General features: G+C 40.3%; 1 protein-coding gene across 1 annotated transcript in view; it reads right to left on the minus strand.

Moving 5' to 3' along the window:
• Positions 1 to 674, minus strand: part of METAP1 (methionyl aminopeptidase 1) — a 58,198-nt gene extending 57,524 nt beyond the window's left edge. Inside the window, exon 1 of the mRNA XM_069593656.1 lies at positions 46 to 674. Within this exon, the coding sequence (XP_069449757.1) occupies positions 46 to 159 (114 nt within the window). The 5' untranslated portion in view covers positions 160 to 674. The remainder of the gene's footprint in view (positions 1 to 45) is intronic.
• Positions 675 to 24,350: the final 23,676 nt, after the last annotated feature.

The raw sequence follows: 24,350 nt of genomic DNA on the forward strand, positions 1-24,350 counted from the left end.
GGGGAGGGAGGCGGCGGCGGGGCCGCGGGGGAAGCAGGAGTCTACCTGCGAGCAGAAGTACGAGCCCTGGATGCCGAGCTTGATGCAGGTGGGGCACTGGAGCTTGGCCTCGCTGCTGCAACCGTCCGTCTCGCACACACGCGTCTCCACCGCCGCCATGCTGCCTGGCTACTGGAGGAGCGCCTCGCCGAGGAAGAAGGGGAGGAGGGAGGGAGGAACGGCTGGGCAGAGGGAGGGCCGGGGAGGGGAGAGAGGCCGAGCCGGGGGAGGAGCTCGGACCGCCGGGCCTGGGCGCGGGAGGAGGAGGGGGAGCGCCGGGCCTGCCCGGAACACGCTGCGCGCCCCGCCCCCGCCCCGCGCGAGCAGCTGGCCCCGCCCCGTGGCCTTCGCCCCGCCCCTCATCCCAGGCCCCCAGCCTCTCGGCCGCCAGTGGGCACGTGGTAGCCGCAAGGGTACCTGGCCTAGCCCTCGGCCTCTCTGTGCGTTCGCGCTGCTACCTGCCGCGAGCCAGCGCCCGGAGGCGGAGGCCATGCTCGGCCGACTAGGAAAGGCCCTCCGGTGCCTAACGAGAAATCCCCAGTTGTCGCCTACTGACTGGATCCCGGGGTCTTGAACGTCTGCCATACTCTCAGGCCGTTGGAAAGGACGCTCCACTCTTCTGTGTTGGTCCACCCGGCAGCTCCTTGGAAAAGGAAAGTAACTCCATTTTTAAGTTCTGTTTCTCGCGGATGGTGTCTGCTTTGAGGCCTAAAGACCGCCGCTCATTCACAAAGAAAGGAAGCCCAGAATCTGTTAATGAAGAAGTGTGCTGGGTTTTGTGTCAGTTTTCCTTCGTGCCCTCTTATTTTTCACACCACTCCCTCTCCATTAGCAAAGTACGGGCTAGTGATAGTAACACAACTCCTGAATATTCAATACATTTTTTTGTATTATACCAGTTGATTGTTTAAGAGGTAAATAGGGAAAGATTGTGTTGATCATGAAATGTCACAATTGAAAGAAGCTTTAGAGGCCACTCGTTAAGACTTCCCTGGTGGCTCAGACGGTAAAGCGTCTGTCTACAATGCGGGAGACCCGGGTTCGAGCCCTGGGTTGGGAAGATCCACTCGAGAAGGAAATGGCAGTCCACTCCAGTACTATTGCCTGGAAAATCCCATGGACAGCTGAGCCTGGTACGTTACAGTCTATGGGGTCGCAAAGAGTCGGACACGACTGAGCGACTTCACTCTCACTTAGAGGACATCTAATGCAAACCTAAGTCTCTTCGGCTACATCCCAGGTCTGCCGTTTTCTAATTGGTGCTTGAGTATGGCTCTCTCACGAGAGAGGAGAGAGGGACTAGTATTTACTGATCATCAACTTGGTAGTGCAAGTTCATGTGCCCAACTGCACAGTTGAGAGCAAAGAAACATTGTAGGCAGACGCTTTACCGTCTGAGCCACCAGGGAAGTCTTGGAGTTTGGAGCAGAGAAAGGATTATTGTAGGACTGTGTAAGGAGATGGATGACTCCTTGCTCTAAACCGCAACCCCCCCAAACCACCCCCACCTCCATCCCCCGCCCCCAAACCTGGCTCCCTGAAGGGTTTTGGCAACACATTTTATTAAAGCCTGGTGAAGGATGGAGGGAGTCACAAGGTGTACAATCAGCTGGTTTACAATTTTCTGATTGACTGAAAGTGAGGTATCTCAGGTAAACTGCAGCCCTAGGTGACAGAAGGCCTGGGGCTCTGTGCTCAGAGTTATCAAGTAACATCTTCCATTCTGTGAAGGATTTTCACATCTGTAAAACAATTCAGGCAGTGTGCATTAAATACTATTATCTGGGTATTTCAGAGAGGAGCTAAAGCAGAGGATTTAGGGAAAGGCCACATGGAAGGCCCTAAATCTTTCCAAATTTGATAGATGAGAAAAGCACATACTTATTTTTAATAGTTTTGTTATATAAGTACATATAAATAATAAAATCAAATAAGTTGTCAAATATATACATTAAAAAAATCAAGCACCAAATATATATATATATATACACATAGATGTACATGTATATGCACATATAGGCTTTCTTGGTGGCTCAGAGGTAAAGAATCCACCTGCCAATATAGTAGATGTGGGTTCAGTCCCTGGGTCTGAAAGATCCACTGGAGAAGGAAATGGCAACCCACTCCAGTATTCTTGCCTGGGAAATCCCATGGACAGAGGAGCGTGGTGGGCTATAGTCCATGGGGTCGAAAAGAGGCAGACACGACTTAGTGACTAAACAACGGGAAAAACAATATGCACATATAGCACATGTATATAGAATATTTTTAAACAAAAACTGGATCATACTGTGCAGAGTATTTAATTACTTGTTTTGTTCAAGTTGTGAACTATATTGCCATCAAATATACTTTTAGCAGGAAATTCCTTTGTGGTCCAGTGGTTAGGACTCTGCACTTCCACTGCAGGGGGTACAAGTTTGATCTCTACTTGGTGAGCTAAGATCCCATATGCTGTGTGGTGCAGTAAAAAATATATCATATATATAATGCATATTGAGCTTCCCTTGTGGCTCAGCTGGTAAAGAATCAGCCTGCAATGTGGGAGACTTGGGTTGGATCCCTGGGTTGGGAAGATCCCCTGGAGAAGGGAAAGACTACCCACTCCAGTATTCTGGCCTAGAGAATTCCATGGACTGTATAGTCTGTGGGATTGCAGAGAGTCAGACATGATTGAGCAACTTTCACATCATGCATATATATGTATATTTTATAAATATGTGTGTGTACTTTTTCCACATAATTTTGATGTCTGTATAATATTCTGTTATATAATTTACTGAGCCAAATTCGCTAATAATAGACATTTAGATTATTGTTAATTGTTACAGATTATAAACAATGCTTCCGTGAGTATCTTTTTAGTTCTAACTTCACATAAATCCTTATTTATTTAGGATATATTCTTAAAAGTAGGATTGCTGCATCAGAGGATTGTCACTGCTGTTTATTCTCTTTTATATAGTTTGCTAGGTTTTTCCTCAGAGAGTGTATAAAATTTACACTCTGGTCAGAACTATATTAGAGATCTTATTTCCTGAGACCTTACTAGTGCTAGATATTATCTATTTTTAATGTTTTTCATTGGGATAAATAGATAAATCTATTTGTTATCAGAATATAGTAAGTCTGAACATTTTTCTCTGATTATACCTTTTTTATTTCTATTTTTATGTGTTTGCTTTTATTTGTTAAAATTTCTTTCTTCAAGAACAATGCTAAAAAAAGTCAAGACACAAATTGGCCGTGGTACCATCACCTAAACTCATCAGTGTTTCATCTATCCTCAGTTCAGTCATTCAGTCATGTCCGACTCTTTGTGACCTCATGAATTGCAGCACGCCAGGCCTCCCTGTCCATCACCAACTCCCAGAGTTCACTCAGACTCATGTCCATAGAATCTATGATGCCATCCAACCATCTTATCCTCTGTTGTCCCCTTCTCCTCCCACCTTCAATTTTTCCCAACATCACGGTCTTTTCAAATGAGTTAGTTCTTCACATTAGGTGGCCAAAGTATTGGAGTTTTAGCTTCAGCAGAAGTCCTTCCAATGAGTATTCAGGACTGATTTCCTTTTGGATCTCCTTGCAGTCCAAGGGACTCTCAAGAGTCTTCTTCAACACCACAATTCAAAAGCATCAATTCTTCGGTGCTCAGCGTTCTTTATAGTCCAACTCTCACATCCATACGTGATTACTGGCAAAACCATGGCTTTGAATAGATGGGCCATTGTCGGCAAAGTAACGTCTCTGCTTTTTAATATGCTGTCTAGGTTGATCATAGCTTTTCATCCAAGGACCAAGTGTCTTTTAATTTCATGGCTGCAGTCACCATCTGCAGTGATTTTGGTGCCCCCAAAATAAAGTCTCTCCATGTTTCCATTGTTTCCCCATCCATTTGCCATGAAGTGATGGGACCAGATGCCATGATCTTAGTTTTCCAAATGTTGAGTTTTAAGCCAGCTTTAAAACTCTCCTCTTTCACTTTCATCAAGAGGCTCTGTAGTTCTTCTTCACTTTCTGCCACAAGAGTGGTATCATCGGCTTACCTGAAGTTATTGATATTTCTCCCAGCAATCTTGATTCCAGGTTGTGCTTCATCCAGCCCAGCATTTCTCATGATGTACTCTGCATATAAGTTAAATAAGCAGGGTGACAATGTACAACCTTGACGGACTCCTTTCCTGATTTGGAACCAGTCTGTTGTTCCATGTCTACCTCTAGCAGTTGTTTCTTGCCCTACATACAGATTTCTCTGGAGGCAGGTAAGGTGGTCTGGTATTCCCATCTCTTTAAGAATTTTCCACAATTTGTTGTGATCCACATAGTCAAAGGCTTTGGCGTAGTCAACAAAGCAGAAGTAGATGTTTTTTCTGGAATTCTCTTGCTTTTTCAATGATCCAGCAGATATTGGCTGTTTGATCACTGGTTCCTCTGCCTTTTCTAAATCCAACTTAAGTTGAAACCTCTGCCTGCAAACCCCTTTCCTTAGTCATATTTCCATATCAGAAAAATACAAATTAGAGTACCTACTTTATAGAGTTGTCATAATTAATTTGGATCAACTTTTTAAAGTGTTTAAGAGACAGATAAGTTATAGTTATCATCAATATTATTTCACCCGCTATAAGTTTCTCTTTGGTCCCCTTCACTCCCACAAGACAAGCTATTGAGTGACATAAACTTCCTTGACCACCATTCTGGCTGTTCCTAAGACAGTCGATTTTATGCTTTTGTTTAATTGTAAAAAAGTAACAAAACAGATTTTTATGAAATTATGTCAGACATAGTCCCTACTTTATTCTTTTTTTCCTTCTGATATTTTTAACTCAAAATCCCTATTGGATATCAATTTCTGTTTTAACTCCTGTGGGCAAAGTTCAGGTAGCCTGCTTATAGCCAATAGAATGGACTTCAGAGTCTCAGATAAGAATGTGGTGTTTCTCAGAGTCCTTTGGCCCTAGAGGCGCTTGTTTCTCTGAACTTTTACACACAGAAAAGCATTTTTCAGGTAATGTCTAAGCACATGCCCAAAGCTATCTCCAACTAGCTACTGTGCTTCAAGTGTCCACAGACAGTTTATGTTCAATCTGATCAAAAGGAAACAATTGTCCTCTATTGGGCACTTTTGTCGCCCCCTTTAAATCTGCTTTTCCTCATGAACTCACTATTTTGTTCAGTGACATCCTTCCTACTGTTGTCTCCCAAGTTAAAAATTAGGCTCTCTCAGGACTTCCCTGGTGGCCCAATGGTTAGGATTCAGCACTCTGACGCCATGGCCCGAGTTCGGTCCCGGGTCAGGGAACTGAGATGTTGCAAGCCATGTGGCACAGCCAAAAACAAAATTAGTGTCTCTCTTCTTCCCCATGCTCCAGCATCAAATTAATTACTCAGTCCTATAGGTTTAATCTTCTAAATATTTGTTTTCTGTAATCTCTCTATTCTTTGACTGCATTTTTAGTTTAGGCCATTTTAAGCCTAAGCTTTACAGTGGCCTCTTAATGACTTCTAATTCCATTGAATCTAATCCCTGCCATCAAACTGATTGTTCTAAGAGACAAATCTGATCATACCTTTCCCATGCTTAACATCCTTTGCTAATATGGGGCCTGTGGAGCTGGAGCCAAGATCCAAGAGATAACCAGAGCTTGCAGAATTGGGGCCAGTGAAACAGTCAGAGCTAAGGGGATCTGTGGGAACACTAGGCCAAAGCAAAGGAGAAAATCAAGGATCAGGAGCTTGGTACATAAAAGGAAAATGAGAAAATAAGTAGCTAAGGATATTGAAAGCCAAATTTTCACTGTATAAGCAGAAAGTTTTAAATATGGGAAGGCTGAAGGCTAGAAAGAATTGTGTAGGATTATACTGGAAATAGAAGTATCAGTGTGAACTCAAACTTTAGATAGATAATACAGTTGTATGTGTATATGTTTGAGTAACACTTCACCCACTAAGAGAACCTAGTAGCAATGAACACATCTAATTTCCAGTTCTTGGTTCTAAAAACCATTCCCCACTGAAAGGAATCAGAGCTTCTTGGAGAATTAGCACATTACAGGAGCAGGGGAAGTACAAGGTAAGTCTATAAAGTCCCACTGTACCAAAACATAAAGTAAAGTGCAAAGGTGATGGAGAGTATAAAAAGGACATTGGAGCCAGTTTGAAGGAGCTCCCACTGGCCAAACTGGAGGTAATCTGAGCATTAGAATAAATAATGATACTATCAGGTTATAAGCCATTTTAAAAAATGATCATCCATGAACCCATACTGATAAAAACACACAAACACACAAATGAGAAACAAAAGTAAGCACTTCTTTATAACATAATGTCAGATAATAAATGTGGAAGAAATAAAGTTGTTATAAAATTACCTTTTGGTGACCATTATAGTAATACTTGAGCTTCCCTTGTGGCTCAGCTGGTAAAGAATCTACCTGCAATGAAGGAGACCTGGATTTGACTCCTGGGTTGGGAAGATCCCTTGGAGAAGGGAAAGGCTCCCCACTCCAGTATTCTGGCCTGGAGAATTCCATGGACTTCCGTGGGATCCAAAGAGTCCAACACAACTAAGGGACTTTCACTTTCATAGTAATACTTGGGCTGCCAACGAGCAGGAGACACTGGTTCAATCTCTGGGTCAGAATGATCCCCTGGAGGAGAGCACGGCAGCCCACTCCAGTATTCTTGCGTGGAGAATCCCATGGACAGAGGAGCCTGGTGGGCTACAGTCCATAGCATCACAAAGAGTTGGACACGACTAAATCGACTTAGCACAGGTGCACGGATAGTAATACTTTACTCAAACAAGTGCTAAATTGATTGGGAGAAAATTTGTTAAGGAACAGAATAGTTACATAACCTCAGTGTAACTCCCTACAAAATATATACCATTTAAAAAGGCAAAATAGAAACTTCATAGCTGAGAAACCTTGCAGATGCTTTCCTAATTATGTTATCAAAGTTAAAATCACTAGTAATAGGACAAATCAACTTTGTGCATCTCCTAATATGAAACACCAAGAACACAGTATATCTTTTGTGGTGTTCCTGCCAAAAATGCATAATCGACTCTAATCATGAGGAAACATCAGACAAATCCAAACAGAAGACAGTCTATAACATAATTAACCTGTACTCTTCAAAATGCCAATGTCCCAACAGGGGAAGACTTGACGAACTATTCCAGATCTGAAGAAACATAGCAATTAAATACAACACTTGAAACTGGATTGAATCTTGGACCAAAAGAAAAAAAAATGTTTTTGCCGTAATGGAAATTGGTTGTATTTGATCCCTTGGTGAAATTACTGTTTCTTCAAGATCCAACTCAGGTATCACTTCATCCATTAAATTTATGTTAACCCATATGACCCTGACTTCCCTGTGGCTCAGACGGTAAAGAATCTGCCTGCAATGCAGGAGACCCAGGTTAGATCCCTGGGTTGGTAAGATCCCCTAGAGAAGGGATTGGCTACCCGTTCCAGTATTCTTGCCTGGAGAATCCCAGGACTGAGAAGCCTAGCAGGCTGCAGTCCATGGAGTCGCAAAGAGTTGGACACGACTGAGCAAGTGACACTTTCACTTTCATGCAACTCTGGGGCTTCCAAGGTGGCACTAGTGGTAAAGAACCTGCCTGCCAATGCAGGCAGATGTAAGAGACACAGTTTCAATCCCTGGCTCCGGAAGATCCCCACGAGGAGAGCATGGCAACCCACTCCAGTATTCTATCAGCTTTCCTGGTGACTCACTCAGATAGTAAAGAATCTACCTGTAATACAGGAGACCCATGTTTGATTCCTGGGTCGGGAAGATCCCCTGGAGAAGGGAATGGCAATCCCCCCTAGTATTCTTGCCTGGGGAATCCCATGGACAGAGGAACCTGGCAGGCTAGAGTCGATGGGGTAGCAAAGAGTAGGACACGGCTGAGCGACTAACACATGCAACTCTCCTCCGTCAGTGCCTTCCATTGTGCTGCCTCTAAACCAGCTGCAAGGTGTTACTATTGCAATTAACAGTAATTTTAAGTAACATTTATTAAGAATTTACCATATGATAAGATATGGTCATGTGTATAAGTACGTACTACTATGTAAGTATAAGTAAGATGCTAATCCAGTTACTTTTAATCCTCACAAGGACTCTGTGAGGTAGGTCCTAGTTGTTGTTCAGTTGCTCGGTCATGCCCCACTCTGCCACCCCATGGACTGTAGCACACCAGGCTTCTCTGTCCTTCACTATCTCCCAGAGTTTTCTCAAACTCATGTCCATTGTGTTGGTGTGCCATCCAACCATTTTATTCTCTGTCGCCCCCTTCTTCTCTTGCCCTCAATCTTTCTCAGCATCAGGGTCTTTTCCAATGAGTCGGCTCTCCACATCAGGTGGCCAAAATATTGGAGCTTTAGCTTCAGCATCAGTCCTTCCAAAAATAGTCAGGGCTGATTTCCTTTAGGATTAACTGGCTTGATCTTGCAGTCCAAGGGACTCTCAAGAGTCTTCTCCAGCACCACAGTTCAAAAGCATCAATTATTTGGCACTCAGCCTTCTTTATGTCCAACTCTTTCATGACTACTGGAAAAACCATAGCTTTGACTATACAGACCTTTGTCGACAAAGTGATGTCTCTGCTTTTTAATACATTAAGTTTGTCATAGCTTTTCTTCCAAGGAGCAAGTGTCTTTTAATTTCATGGCTGCAGTCACCATCTGCAGTAATTTTGGAGCCCAAGAAAATAAAGTCTGTCACGGTTTCCATTTTTTCCCCATCTATATGGCATGAAGTGATGGGACCGGATGCTGTAATATTAATTTTTGAAATGTTGAGTTTTAAGCCAGCTGTTTCATTCTCCTCCTTCTCCTTCATTAAGAGGCTCTTTAGTCCCTCTTTACTTTCTGCCACTGGGATGATGTCATCTGGATATCTGAAGTTATTAATGTTTCTCCTACCAATCTTGATTCTAGCTTGTGCTTCATCCAGCTCGGCATTTTGCATGATGTAATCTACATATAACTTAAATCAGCAGGGTGACAATATACAGCCTTAACATACTCCTTTCCCAGTTTTGAACCAGTCTGTTGTTCCATGTCTGGTTCTGTTTCTTCTTGACCTGCATGCAGGTTTCTCAGGATGCAGGCCTGGTATTCCCATCTCTTTGAGAATTTCCCACAGTTTGTTGTGATCCACACAGGCAAAGGCTTTAGCTTAGTCAATGAAGCAGAAATAGATGTTTTTCTGGAATTCCCTTGCTTTTTCTATGATCCAGTAAATGTTGGCAATTTGATCTCTGGTTCCTTTGCCTTTTCTAAATCCAGTTTATACATCTGAAAATTCTTAGTTCATGTACTGTTGAAGCCTAGCTTGAAGGATTTTGAGCATTACCTTTCTAGAATGTGAAATGAGCTCAATTGTGTAGTAATTTGAACATTCTTTGGCATTGCCCTGCTTTGGGATTTGAAAGCCCAAGTCCTAGTACTAATCCCATTTTTTGCCCAAGTTGACATAAACAGGAGGTGGCTGAGCCTGGGCTTGTGTTCAAGTCTGTCTGACTACAAATCCCATGTTCTTAACCACTGTATCCATTACCTTTAATCTTTCACCTGTCTCTCCTACTAGTCTGTAACTTCCTTGTGACCGGAGGGTTTATATCTTTTTTTTTTTTCTATTCCCAACCCTTAACCTTATCACAATTCTTAATGTGTAATAAGTGCTCAGTCAATATATTTTCTCCTTAAGTTTTATGTAATGTAACTATGAATTATCTCAAATGTTCAAAAGAGAAAAAAGGTATGTGTGTGTGGTGATTGAAAGAGAGTCAGGAGTGGAAGGGAGAACACTGGTTTTATCAGAACCCTAAAAGAAGCAGATGATACTCTCAAGCTGGGTAATTTGAGAAAAGTAAAGAATTTGACAACAGGACTAGGGACTTCCTGGTGGTGCAGTGGTTAGGCCTCCATGCTTCCACTGCCGGGGGCACAGGTTCTATCCCTGCTCAGGGAAGTTCTACAAGTCTCACACTGTGGGAAAAAAAAAAAAGGACTATATACTAAGGATTGGACAGGGCCTTGGAAAACCAAAAGAAATGGTACAGTAACTGAGAGTTAACAGTGGGAAAATATTTACATTTCTCAATCTGAAGGAGTAAGAGGACAGGGCAGTAAGTTGCAACTGTCCTGGAAAATCAAAGCCAGAAGTTTTGGTATTCAGATGCAGTGGAAAATGGACCAATTTAGTTTTCTCTTTCCAGAGTAGCATTTTTATTGATGGATGCTAAAGAATGTTTTGTGTCTGCCAAAGAAATATTTGTAGCCAAAACTGAGAAGTTTATTCACCAAAATTTAGTTTTTTGTTTCTGTCTGCTCCCCTTCATGGGCCCACAGTATGGAAACCGATGTTCAGGATTCAGCAGATTCAGGCATGGTAACTTACTGGATATTTCCAGTACTCGACGCAATAAATGCAAACGCCAAAATCCAGAGTGAGCTGGGAGGAGAAGGTCTCATAGCAGGAGTTACGACTTTTGGTGAAGGCACATAGCCAGCCCAAAGCCACCCCAAAGTCAGTAATCTAGGACCTCGTTCTCTTCCTTCCCTCCAGTCCTCTAAAACTACAAGGATAAGGAGCCTGTTGTCTACAGTGGACCATACAAGTCGACCTCAAAGGGTAGAGGGCCAGATTGAGAAGGAATTGCAAAACAGTCAGACATGACTTAGCAACTAGACAACAGCGACCACCAAGCCTCTTAAGAAATGAAATACTGGCCAATACAGTTGAGGTCCTCAGCGTACCCCTCCCCAGTCACATCTCTCCACTACCTCTCCTGCAGTGCTGCCACAAAGGCTCTTATACTTCTCCATAATATATCTTTTAATTGAAATTGAGTAACAGGAGTTTATGACAAGGACTAACGCTTTCCCTGCTCTGTCATGTGTTTATAGCTGAGAAGCACCATGGCGTAAACAATGGCTTGGGAGTCAGAAAACTGATCCATGTGGCTAGTTCCAAACCCTTTGTCTTGTGCAAGCACTTCAGATCTTTCAGCTTTTTTCTCCTCATCTGTAGAATGTTGTTAAGAAAATCAAATGAATTTGTACCTATGAAATCATTTTATATACCATAAAGTGCCATATGAACGTAAATGGTCACTGCTTATGCCTGCCTCCCTTCTCTATATGGCATATCCTGTGAGAGCAGGAACATTGTCTCTCTTGTTTTTTTTCTGTTATGTCCCTAGTACCCAGAATAGGGGCTGGCACAGTATAGGCCTGGCACTAGTGTTAGTCAGAGAAGGCTAACTGCTGTAATAAACAATCCCAAAACACTTAGTGACTTAAGAAAATCAAGAGTTTATATCTCCATATGTCAGAGTCAGTTATAGATCAGTCAGGGAAGCCCTGCTTTCTCAGTCAATCTGATCTCAGATACCAGATCAGTCTTTTACGTGTACCACATCCTGGGTCCTTGGAATCCTTACCTGAGAATAGGCTGCCTAGTCTCCTATTCATGAGAACTCTCCTATGCATGAGATTTCACAGGTCACCGCTGGAGTGGTGTAGTTCACTCTAGCACATTCCACTGTCCGGAAGTCAGTCCCCAGCCACATACAAGGGATGTTAGAAAACATAGTTTATCTGTAGCCTCAATATAAGAGAAAATGAGTTTGATCAGCATCCTACCAATCATTACTATGACTTTCACAATATCTGTAGAATGAACACATGAAGAAATGGAAGTATACACATATGAACGCAGCCTAGGATGCACTTTCGTTTATCAGCTTCGCAGTAATGACATTCTTTTTTTAACTTGAAGTATAGTTGATTTGGGAGCTTCCCTGGTGGCTCAGTGGTAAAGAATTCACCTGCTGATGCAGGAGATGAGGGTTCGATCCCTGGGTCAGGAAGATCCCCTGGAGAAGGAAATGGCAACCCACTCCAGTGTTCTTGCCTGGGAAATCCCATGGACAGAGGAGGCTAGTTTACTCAGGAGTTGTAAAAGAGTTGGACATGGCTTAGTGACTAAACAACAACAAAAACAACAATATGTAATTTACAATGTTGTATTAATCCGGGTACACAGCAAAGTGATTCAAATATACATATATTCTTTTTCATTATGTTATTACAAGATATTGAATATAGTTCCATGTGCTATACAGTAGGTCCTTTTTTAAAATCTGTTTTACAGGTAGTACTGTATATCCCGAGCTTCTAGTTTACCTCTCTCCCCCCAACTTTCATAACCATAAGTTTGGTTTCTATGTCTATGAGTCTGTTTCTGTTTGGTAAATAAGTTCATTTGTATCACTTTTTTAGATTCCACATACAAGTGATATCATTTGTTTGTCTTTCTCTGACTGACTTCACTTAGTATGACAATCTCTAGGTCCATGCATGTTGCAGCAAATGGTATTATTTCATTATTTTTATAGATGCATAGTATTCCATTATGTGTGTGTGTGTGGGAGGGTGTTTGCCATATCTTCTTTATCCATTCGTCTGTAGATGGACGTTTATAGGTTGCTTCCATGTCTTGGCAATTGTAAATAGTGCCACTATTGAACACTGGGGTGCATGTATCTTTTCAAATTAGAGTTTTCATCCTTTTTTCATCTATACCAGGAATGGGACTGCTGGTTCATATGGTAAATCTGCTTATAGTTTTTTAAAGAAACCTCCATACTCTCTCCCTAGTGGCTGTACCAATTTACAATCCCACCCTCTCCAGCATGTTATTTGTAGATTTTTTGATGATGGATGGCCACTCTGACAGATGTGATGTGATATTGCATTGTGGGGTATTTTTAATTTTTTAAATTTATTTATTTTCAACTGCACTGGGTCTTCATTGCTGCATGCAGGCTTTCGCTAGTTGTGGTGAATGAGGGCTACTCTTCGTTAAGATGCATGGGCTTCTTATTGTGGTGGATTCTCTTGTTGGGGAGCATGGGCTCTAGAGCTCAGCCTTAGTAGTTGTGACGAACAGGCTTAGTTGCTCTGCAGAATATGGAATCTTCCCAGGCTAGGGATCAAACCAGTGTTCCCTGCGTTGGCAGGCAAATTCTTAACCACTTTACCACCAGGGAAGCCCCTCACTGTGATTTTGACTTCCATTTCCCTAATGTTTAGAGATGTTGAACATCTTTTCATGTGATTGTTGGCCATCTGAATTTCCTCTTTGGAAAAATATCTACTTAGGTATTCTGCCCATTTTTTGATTGGGTTATTTGTTTGTTTATTTGTTTGTTTTTGAAACTGAGCTCAATGAGCTGTTTGCATATTTTGGAAATTACTCCTTTCTCAGTTTCATTGTTTGCAAATAATTTCTCCCAGTATGTAAGTTGTCTTTTGCTTTGTTTATGGTTTCTTTTGCTGTGCAAAAGCTTTTGCATTTAATTAGCTCTCATTTGTGTCTTTTTGCTTTTATTTCCATTACTCTAGGAGACAGATCAAAAGAAATATTGCTGCAATTTATGTCAAAGAGTGTTCTGCCTATGTTTTTCTCTAGGAGTTTTCTAATATCCTGTCTTATATTTAGGTCTTTAATCCATTTTAACTTTATTTTTGTATATGATGTTAGAGAATGTTCTAATCTCATGTTCTTTTCCATGTAGCTGTCCAGTTTTCCCAGCACCACATATTGAAGAAACTGGGTTTTTTATATTCTTACCCCTTTGCTGTAGGTTATCCGTGAGTTTATGGGGTTTCTAAGTGGGCTTTCTGTCCTGTTCTGTTGCTCTGTGTGTCTGTTTTTGTCCCTGTGCCACACTGTTTTGATTACTATAGCTTTGCTAGTTAACTTTTCTAATGCATAGTATGATAAACTTTTTTCTTTTTTTAGTTGTAATCAGGGCCAGTGCTTGACCTACAGGTATTGGAAAAATTGCCTTACCTGTCTTGAGGAGTTCAGTTCAGTTCAGTTCAGTCATTCAGTTGTGTCCGACTCTTTGCAACCCCATGAATCGCAGCATGCCAGGCCTCCCTGTCCATCACCAACTCCCGGAGTTCACTCAGACTCACACCCATTGAGTCAGTGATGCCATCCAGCCATCTCATCCTCTGTCGTCCCCTTCCCCTCCTGCCTCCAATCCCTCCCAGCATCAGAGTCTTTTCCAATGAGTCAACTCTTCACATGAGGTGGCCAGTTTGAGGAGTTAGCTTGACCTTAATTAAAATGCTTTAATTTTAACATGTACATATTTTAATTCTACTAGAAAGTGGTTTTTACAATGAATATTAACATTGTATACACTCTCTTTAGGTTTATGTGTCTGTGTACATAGCTGATGCTGCTGCTAAGTCACCATCAGTCATGTCCGACTCTGTGCAACCCCATGGACGGCAGCCCACCAGGCTCCCCTGTCCCTGGGATTCTCCAGGCAAGAACACTGGAGTGGGTTGCCATTTCCTTCTTCAATGCATGAAAGTGAAAAGTGAAAGTGAAGTCACTCAGTCATGTCCAGCTCTTTGCAACCCCATGGACTGCAGCCTACCAGGCTCCTCTGTCCATGGGATTTTCCAGGCAACAATACTGGAGCGGGGTGCCATTGCTTTCTCCCTGTGTACATAGAGTAGCAAACTAATAGAACAGGATTACAGAAATACACATTTCAGCCATGAATGACATAAAACATATCCCTGTGTCCTTCTGTACAATATGTATGTGTTCATCAGACAATAGATATTATAAATTACATCTCCAGTAATGATTTTATTCATGAAATGAAATAGAATTAGCATGTTTTGCTGAAAACCTCTCTAGAAGCCAATATTTTCTTTACTGTGTTGCCATAGATAGCTTTTATGCAATATTCTTTTTCATTTTTAAATAAGCAGATTTTAACAGGCTGTTTAAGATTCTAAGCAATGACATCTTTTCCTTCTTATTAAATTATAAGGCACTCAATGCATTTTAATAAATGCTTTGATAAATTGTTAGTATGAATAACAAAAGTTCTGTTGGTCTTAATTTGCCTACATATATGTGGAATCTTGATGGGGGAACAATTCCCACACTTAGTGTGTACATAAATACAGAGGCTCTTAAAATATTTTAAATAAGACACATACTTAAAGCTATATTTTAAATAGACACAGTAAATATTATTTGATAAATACTTGTAAATACTTCTAAGAGAAGAATTTTCTCATTTGATACATAACATCTACTAGAGATAACAAGGGGAGCCTGGTGGGCTGCCGTCTATGGGGTCGCACAGAGGTGGACACGACTGAAGCGACTTAGTAGCAGTAGCAGCAGCAGCAGAGATAACAAACTAGAAAATATAACAAATTTCTTTTATAAAACCAGTTTTAAAAAATACCAACAAGTAGCTTATCATGAAACGTATTAATATTAAGAAGAAGAAATTTAGAAAACCTTATTGAAAGACTTAAATAAATATAAAGACTAGTATTGTTGACTTCTTACAATGTCATGCTAGTTCCAGGTGTACATTTTTTCTGATTCAGTTTATCCCAAGTTAACATATAGGTTAGTTATAATTAACAGTTAAAATCAGTGATATATGTTATTATTGTTTTGTTAATTGTTGAAATGATTTTTAATTTTATTTATTTTTAATAACAGTAAAAGATAGTCACAAAATTATGGAAGGGAAGTAATAATTAAAAGAGAAGTCTAATTTTACCATGTATAATATATCCCATAGGACAAAGTAGTCTAGAAAGCAGAATGATAGAGTCCAAAAAATAAGAATATCTGAATTCAAATTCTGAATCTCCTTTATAGTTAGTTTCTCCTTGTCTCCCTTCTATGTTAATGGTTTAGTCACTAAGTTGTGTCCCACTCTTGTGACCCCATTGACTGTAGCCTGCCAGGCTCCTCTGTCCATGGGATTCTGTAGGTAAGAGTCCTGAAGTGGGTTGCCATTTCTTTCTCCAGGAAAAAGTGAAGTGAAAGTTGCTCAGTTGTGTCTGACTCTTTGCAACCCCATGGACTATACAGTCCCTCAAATTTTCCAGGCCACAATACTGGAGTGGGTAGCCTTTCCCTTCTCCAGGGGATCTTCCCAACACCGGGATCAAACCCAGGTCTCCCACATTGCAGCCAGATTCTTTCCCAGTTGAGCCACAAGGGAAGCCCAAGAATAATGGAGTGGGTAGCCTATCCCTTCTCCAGGGGATCTTACCAACCCAGGAATCTGACCAGGGTCTCCCACATTGCAGGTGGATTCTTTACCAACTGAACTATGAGGGAAGCCCCTCCTATATAAGAGGATTTACTCACATGTGATGTATGATGTATATGTGCTAAGTCATTTCAGTCATGTCCAACTCTTTGCAACCCTGTGTACAAATCAATATAAAGGCGAGGAATGATTGAATAAATAACCTTAGGAAAATTAGGTAGAAATTTGGGAAAAAAATAAATTGAAAAATGGTGAATTAAGAACAAATGTAGGGCTTCCCTGTTGACTCAGTGATAAAGAATCCACTTGTCAAAGCAGAAGATACAGGTTCAATCCCTGGTCTGGGAAGATCCCACATGCTGCAGAACAACTAACCCCACCACCACAACCACTGAGCCTGAGCTCTATAGCCCAGGGGCCACAACTGCTGAGCCCATGCACCATAACTACTGAAGCCTGTGTGCCCTAGAGCCTGTACTCCACAACAGCAGAAGCCACTGCAATGAGAAGCCCTTGCACTGCAATGAAGAGTAAGCCACCGCTCAGCGCAACCAGAGAAAAGCCCAGACAGCAGTGAAGATCCAGCACAGCCGTAAATAAATGAATAAAGTTATACATAAAAAAGAACAAAAGTAAAAAACTAAAAGTAATAAAATTAGCCAAAGAATAACTGAAAGAAATAAAATTGGATATTTAGAAAACCTCTGAAAGATTTTCTAAAATTATGTTTAGAATTATTTCAAACAGAAGACTAAGTCCAAATTCAACTTTATCATGTATTTATTGAGTACCTACCGTATCATAAGCATTATTATAGAATCTCAGGTTAGGTCAGTAAACAACTGACAACACAAGAGTTTGTAACCCTGAAGGTTCCAGTAAGAATCAAGTATCAAGGATAGATAACTGTTCTCAAGAAAAATAAAGAACTGTGTGGTAATGGTTTATAGACAGACATATAAATAACTGAAACAGAATTCAGAGTCCAGAAATAAACCCATGAATTTATTTTCCAAAAAGTTGAAAACCACACAAATGTCCATCTTAAATGTCTACTGCTTAATGAACTTTTTAATGTATCTGTATAATGGAATAGTATTCAACCACAAAAAGAATGAAGTACATGTTACAACATGGGTAAGCCTCAAAAGTATTATGCTAAGTGAAAGAAGTCAAACACAAAAAGCCACATATTGCATAATTTCACTTATATGAAATGTCCAAAATAGGCAAAACCATAGAAATAGAAATTAAATTAGTAGTTTCCTGGGGACAAGGAAAAGAGAGACTGGGAAATGACTGAGGGTTTCTTTTTAATTGATGGAAATGCCCTGGAACTAGTGGGGATAGTCTTATTGTTGTTCTTTGTCCCAGAGGTGATCTTCTTTGTATTTAACCTGCTAAGTCTAGAGTTCATTGGCTCAATGGCTTGATATCTCTTGTCAGATTGTGATAATTCTTAGTCAATATCTCTCATTTCACATATGTTAAAAGTAAATTTCAGTTACATATATATTGTTTCTTATCAGTGTCCCATATGATTCTTAATATTTTCATTAAGAATTTTTAATATTTTAAAAAATATTTTCTATTCATTCTTTTCTCCAACTTTCTGTCTGAATGCTGGGAACTCCAAATGTAATTATTTGGTGGTTTTTTTCTCCTGATCTTAAATCATTCAAGAAAATAGTTCTCCTATCTCCTGCCAAGGAGGTATGCTTATCTGACTGCCTCAACCCCCAGGAATGAGTGTGCATATTTTCACTTTATTCTCCCAGTCAGCTCCTGGACTCACAACTTCCTCTTGTCCAAAGCTCATGTTTTCATTCCCATTTTCTTTGACCTTGTGGGTTTTAATATATATTTTATTCTTTTACTGCCCCTTTCAGGAAGCCTTGAGTAGAAGAAAAAATAAATGATTATTCTGCCATGCTTAACAGGAAGTCATATGTACAGTACTATTCAATGTTGGTAAGAGTGTCATGAGGCTTAAAGCTCAACATTCAGAAAATGAAGATCATGGCATCCGGTCCCATCACTTCATGGGAAATAGACGGGGAAACAGTGGAAACAGTGTCAGACTTTATTTTGGGGGGCTCCAAAATCACTGCAGATGGTAATTGCAGCCATGAAATTAAAAGACGCTTACTCCTTGGAAGGAAAGTTATGACCAACCTAGATAGTATATTCAAAAGCAGAAACATTACTTTGCCAACAAAGGTCCATCTAGTCAAGGCTATGGCTTTTCCTGTGGTCATGTATGGATGTGAGAGTTGGACTGTGAAGAAAGCTGAGCACAGAAGAATTGATGCTTTTGAAGTGTGGTGTTGGAGAAGACCCTTGAGAGTCCCTTGGACTGCAAGGAGATCCAACCAGTCCATTCTGAAGTAGATCAGCCCTGGGATTTCTTTGGAAAGAATGATGATGCTAAAGCTGAAACTCCAGTATACTTTGGCCACCTCACACGAAGAGTTGACTCATTGGAAAAGACTCTGATGCTGGGAGGGATTGGGGGCAGGAGGAGAAGGGGACAACAGAGGATGAGATGGCTAGATGGCATCAGTGACTCAACAAATGTGAATCTGAGTGAACTCCGGGAGTTGGTGATGGACAGGGAGGCCTGGCGTGCTGCGATTCATGGGGTCGCAAAGAGTCAGACACGACTGAGCAACTGAACTGAACTGAACTGAAGTGTCATGAAACAGCATTCTCATAGATTTCTGATCGTGGTGGCCTTTTTATAAAAGATCTTTAAATCTGATTTCTCTTCTGAGAAGAAAGCCTAAATAAATAATCTAAGATTCAAAATTTAGAATATTTTCTAGGGACTTCCCTGGTAGTCCAGTGCCTAAGACTCCACACTCCAAATGCAGGGGGCCTGGGATTCAGTCCCTGGTCAGGGAGCTAGATCCCACATGCTGCAACTAAAGAGCACATGTGCAGCAACTAAGACCTAATTCAGCCAAATAAATAATTTTTTTAAAAAAAAGAATGGTTTCTATTCAGAAAGATATTCACAGTAGCATACTTAATGATAAAGTTCAGATTAACCTAAATACCTAATGATTTGATAATAGATAAATAAATTTTAGACCCTACATCTAATAGAAAATTGTACAGCCCTTAAAAAATGTTTGTCAAGATATGTATTAACATAGATAAATGCTGTTACATTATGTTAACTGAAAAGGACACAATTTTTAAAAATTTTCTGGAAACAAACACAACTCAAAACAGAAGCATATTAAAGTATGTTTCTGTATGGAAGTAACTTATCCAAATATGGATAAGAACAATACTTACCTTAGGATGGTGGAACAGTGACAAATGGGTTTTTTTTTAATATATATATATATATATATATATATATATACTTTTCTATGTTTTCCATTATGCCTAATGAATGTGTACTTTCTTACAATAGTGAAGATAGGGGAAACACCATTTTTAAAAGAAGAAATATTATTTCTTAAATTTACACACGATGCTATTTATAATATTAATAATATGAAGCCCACATTATTTGTTCAAAATATCATATTTCTTTTTAATTCATTACAAGTCCTGGCTTAAGTTCAGTTATAAAGATGGAGAGTTTTCAACATGCATTTCTTAAAAATAATGTTTGAGAAAGAATTCTGGACTCACAAACCTAACAAACCCCTAGATCATATTCTCTACATTTCATAGAAAACATGTTTCACTTACAATTCAGCCTCAAAATTAATTGATTCAATTTCTGTGCTACTACAACTCTAAAATGCGGTGCCTTAGATAAATATCAACCAAGCACTACAGAGTTTAATTTGAAATACGTATTCCACGTTACCATCTGATCTCCCTCAATACTGTTTAACAAATTAAAATGGCAAATGGCATCATCTGCTAACCCTTTGAGGCAGCAAGAGATTCTGAAGAGTTGCTTGAGTTTATCTCTGCTGACATATTCTACAATGTGTTGCAAGACTGTTCTAAGATTGATTTATACAAGTTGAACCAGAAATGATTTTTTAAGTGGATTTAGAAATGTGGTGTAAAATAAGCATTATTCTGGTTTTCTGTTTTGAGTGCTTGAGATAAATCTAAAAGAAGTGAAATCTTTGAGTAATTAGAATTAGACAACTGCCACATTGTCAACTGGCTATACCCCAATACAAAATAAAAAGTGTTTAAGAAAATAGAATTAGACAACTATCCATAAGTTGTGGAACATTTGAAATATACATTAACACAAACGCCACATTGCAGATTCTGAACTTAATTTCTCATTTGAACTATGAAAATAATGCATCATCTACAGGCTAGCAGGATCTAAAAGATGGAAACTTCATTACCAAGGAACATAACGTTTATAGGCAAGAAAAGAGCCTTTTGTATTCTGTTTATGTTCACAGCAACCCTCTTAGGAAAGAGAGAAGCCCAGAAAAGAAGCAAAGTATAATTCTTAATGTCTTTCCATTTGGGCTCAAATTACACAGAATGGTTTATTCTGCCTTCCAGTAGATGGCTGGAAAGACAACTACTACACCAAGCCAGTTTGGAAATGAAAGACAAGCATCTGTTTGTTTTACAGATTTATATCAGCTTCTTCTCTTGGGTGGGATAGCTCACCCAAGCTTACTGGGGGGCCCTCTACAGCTGCTATTTTGCAGTGCTCAGTGGGACACTCATTCACATGATATGAACTTACAGATTTCTGTTGCTTCCTTTCTTAGCAAAAAGGTCCTTTCCTATCAGTGCTTTCCAAGTTACTCTGTTTGCATAGCTTCATGACTCTCAAAGGAACACACACCATGTAGCATATAAATTAGGGAATTTATAGTATCCATTCATAGAGCTTGATTGATGGCAGGACTCCCATTTCAGCTCTGTTGTGGGCATGTCTGAAAGCAGTGAAAGAGGTGAGATTCTACAGGGGCTAGCAGAGAAACCTCAAAGGAGAGGTCAGATGTGCTACCAAGGTCAGAATGTCTTTGTGAGGAAGCTACTTCATCTAGCTGTGAGTTCAGCAGCTCTTATGAGAATAATCAGTGTAACTGTGTGATACTGTAATACTTGTCTCCTGATAATTTAAGAAGTGTCGATATGCAACCTGGATTGCATAATCTGTCTACTTTGCTTTTCCCAGTGTCATCAGCATCGAAATGAATAATGCAACTGAATAATGCAGTTCACTCATTTCTTATCTTACTGTTAAGCCATATGTCTTCTCAAATACTTGGTATATTTTGGCAAATTTTTTTTCAATAATAGTTTTTACAGCAAGAATATTAGTTCTCTAATAGTAAACACCCTCTCCCAACAACGTGAGAAGACTCTACACATGGACATCACCAGATGGTCAACACCGAAATCAGATTGATTATATTCCTTGCAGCCAAAGATGGAGAAGCTCTATACAGTCAACAAAAACAAAACCAGGAGCTAACTGTGGCTCAGATCATGAACTCTTTATTGCCAAATTCAGACTTAAATTGAAGAAAGTAGGGAAAACCACTAGACCATTCAGGTATGACCTAAATCAAATCCCTTATGATTATACAGTAGAAGTGAGAAATAGATTTAAGGGAGTACATGTGATAGACAGAGTGCCTGATGAACTATGGACTGAAGTTCGTGACATTGTACAGGAGACAGGGATCAAGACCATCCCCATGGAAAAGAAATGCAGAAAAGCAAAATGGCTGTCTGGGGAGGCCTTACAAATAGCTGTGAAATGAAGAGAAGCGAAAAGCAAAGGAGAAAAGTAAAGATATAGGCATCTGAATGCAGAGTTCCAAAGAATAGCAAGAAAAGATAAGAAAACCTTCCTAAGCGATCAATGCACAGAAATAGAGGAAAACAACAGAATGGGAAAGACTAGAAATTTCTTCAAGAAAATTAGAGATACCAAGAGAACATTTCATGCAAAGATGGGCTCGATAAAGGAGAGAAATGGTCTGGACCTAACAGAAGCAGAAGATATTAAAAAGAGCTGGCAAGAATACACAGAAGAACAGTACAAAAAAGATCTTCAAGACCAAGATAATCACGATGGTGTGATCAGTCACCTTGAGCCAGACATCCTGGAATGTGAAGTCAAGTGGGCCTTAGAAAGCATCCCTATGAACAAAGCTAGTGGAGGTGATGGAATTCCAGCTGAGCTGTTTCAAATCCTGAAAGATGATGCTGTGAAAGTGCTGCACTCAATATGTCAGCAAATTTGGAAAACTCAGCAGTGGCCACAGGACTGGAAAAGGTCAGTTTTCATTCCAATCCCAAAGAAAGGCAATGCCAAAGAATGCTCAAACTACGACACAGTTGCACTCATCTCACACGCTGGTAAAGTAATGCTCAAAATTCTCCAAGCCAGGCTTCAGCAATACGTGAACTGTGAACTTCCAGATGTTCAAGCTGGTTTTCGAAAAGACAGGGGAACCAGAGATCAAATTGCCAACATCCACTGGATCATGGAAAAAGCAAGAGAGTTTGGGAAAAACATTTATTTCTGCTTTATTGACTATGCCAAAGCCTTTGACTGTGTGGATCACAATAAACTGGAAAATTCTGAAAGAAATGGGAATACTAAACCACCTGACCTGCCTCTTGAGAAATCTGTATGCAGGTCAGGAAGCAACAGTTAGAACTGGACATGGAACAACAGACTGGTTCCAAATAGGAAAAGGGGTATGTCAAAGCTGTGTATTGTCACCCTGCTTGTTTAACTTCTATGCAGAGTACATCATGAGAAACGCGGGGCTGAAAGAAGCACAAGCTGGAATCAAGATTGCCGGGAGACATATCAATAACCTCAGATATGCAGATGATACAACCTTTATAGCAGAAAGTGAAGAGGAACTAAAAAGCCTCTGGATGAAAGTGAAAGTGGAAAGTGAAAATGTGGGCTTAAAGCTCAACACTCAGAAAATGAAGATCATGACATCTGGTCCCATCACTTCATGGGAAATAGATGGGGAAACAGTGGAAACAGTGTCAGACTGTATTTTTGGGAGGCTCCAAAATCACTGCAGATGGTGACTGCCGCCATGAAATCAAGACGCTTACTCCTTGGAAGGAAAGTTGTCCGTCTAGTCAAGGCTATGGTTTTTTCCAGTGGTCATGTATGGATGTGAGAGTTGGACTGAAGAAAGCAGAGCACCGAAGAATTGATGCTTTTGAACTGTGGTGTTGGAGAAGTCTCTTGAGAGTCCCTTGGACTGCAAGGAAATCCAACCAGTCCATTCTGAAGGAGATCAGCCCTATGATTTCTTTAGAAGGAATGATGCTAAAGCTGAAACTCCAGTACTTTGGCCACCTCATGCGAAGAGTTGACTCATTGGAAAAGACCCTGATGCTGGGAGGGATTGAGGGCAGGAGGAGAAGGGGATGACAGAGGATGAGATGGCTGGATGGCATCACTGACTCGATGGACGTGAGTCTGAGTGAATTCCGGGAGTTGGTGATGGACAGGGAGGCCTGGCGTGCTGCGATTCATGAGGTCACAAAGAGTCGGACATGACTGAGCGACTGAACTGAATTGAACTGAGGGTATCTCAAGTAATTTTGTAATCATAACTGTTTTATCTATGTATTCTGATATATTTTACAGAAATGAAGAGGATATGTTTTCAATGTCTCATGTCATCTCTTCTTATTTAAAGCATTGATATGATATATAAGTACTTGATTCTATAATGTATAAAAACTGAATTAAGGCATGACCATAAGATGCAAAAAACTGACTCATTAGAAAAGACCCTCATGCTAAGAAAGATTGAAGGCAGGAAGAGAAGGGGCTGACAGAGGATGAGATGGTTGGATGGCATCATGACTCAATGGACATGAGTTTGAGTAAGCTCTGGGTGTTGATGATGGACAGGGAAGCCTGGTGTGCTGCAGTCCACGGAGTCACAGAGAGTCAGACATGACCAAGCAGCTGAACTGAATTGAACTGTAAGGTTCTTTTAGAGGGTTCTCTGAAAAGTCTGATATTAGTGAACCTGCACTTTTAAGGCTTCTAAAAATAGAGATCACCTACAAAATCATGTTATATTCCTGAGAGTCTCAAGTGTTGAAAGAAACTATTTGCCATAAGCTCTCTCTCTTCTGTTTCACTTAGAATGAAAGCCTTTGATGAACTCATGAGATTGTCAAAAGAATGTTTCTAACACTTTTAGATATATTC

Source organism: Ovis canadensis, chromosome 6 (assembly GCF_042477335.2).
Source record: "Ovis canadensis isolate MfBH-ARS-UI-01 breed Bighorn chromosome 6, ARS-UI_OviCan_v2, whole genome shotgun sequence".
Lineage (NCBI taxonomy): Eukaryota > Metazoa > Chordata > Mammalia > Artiodactyla > Bovidae > Ovis > Ovis canadensis.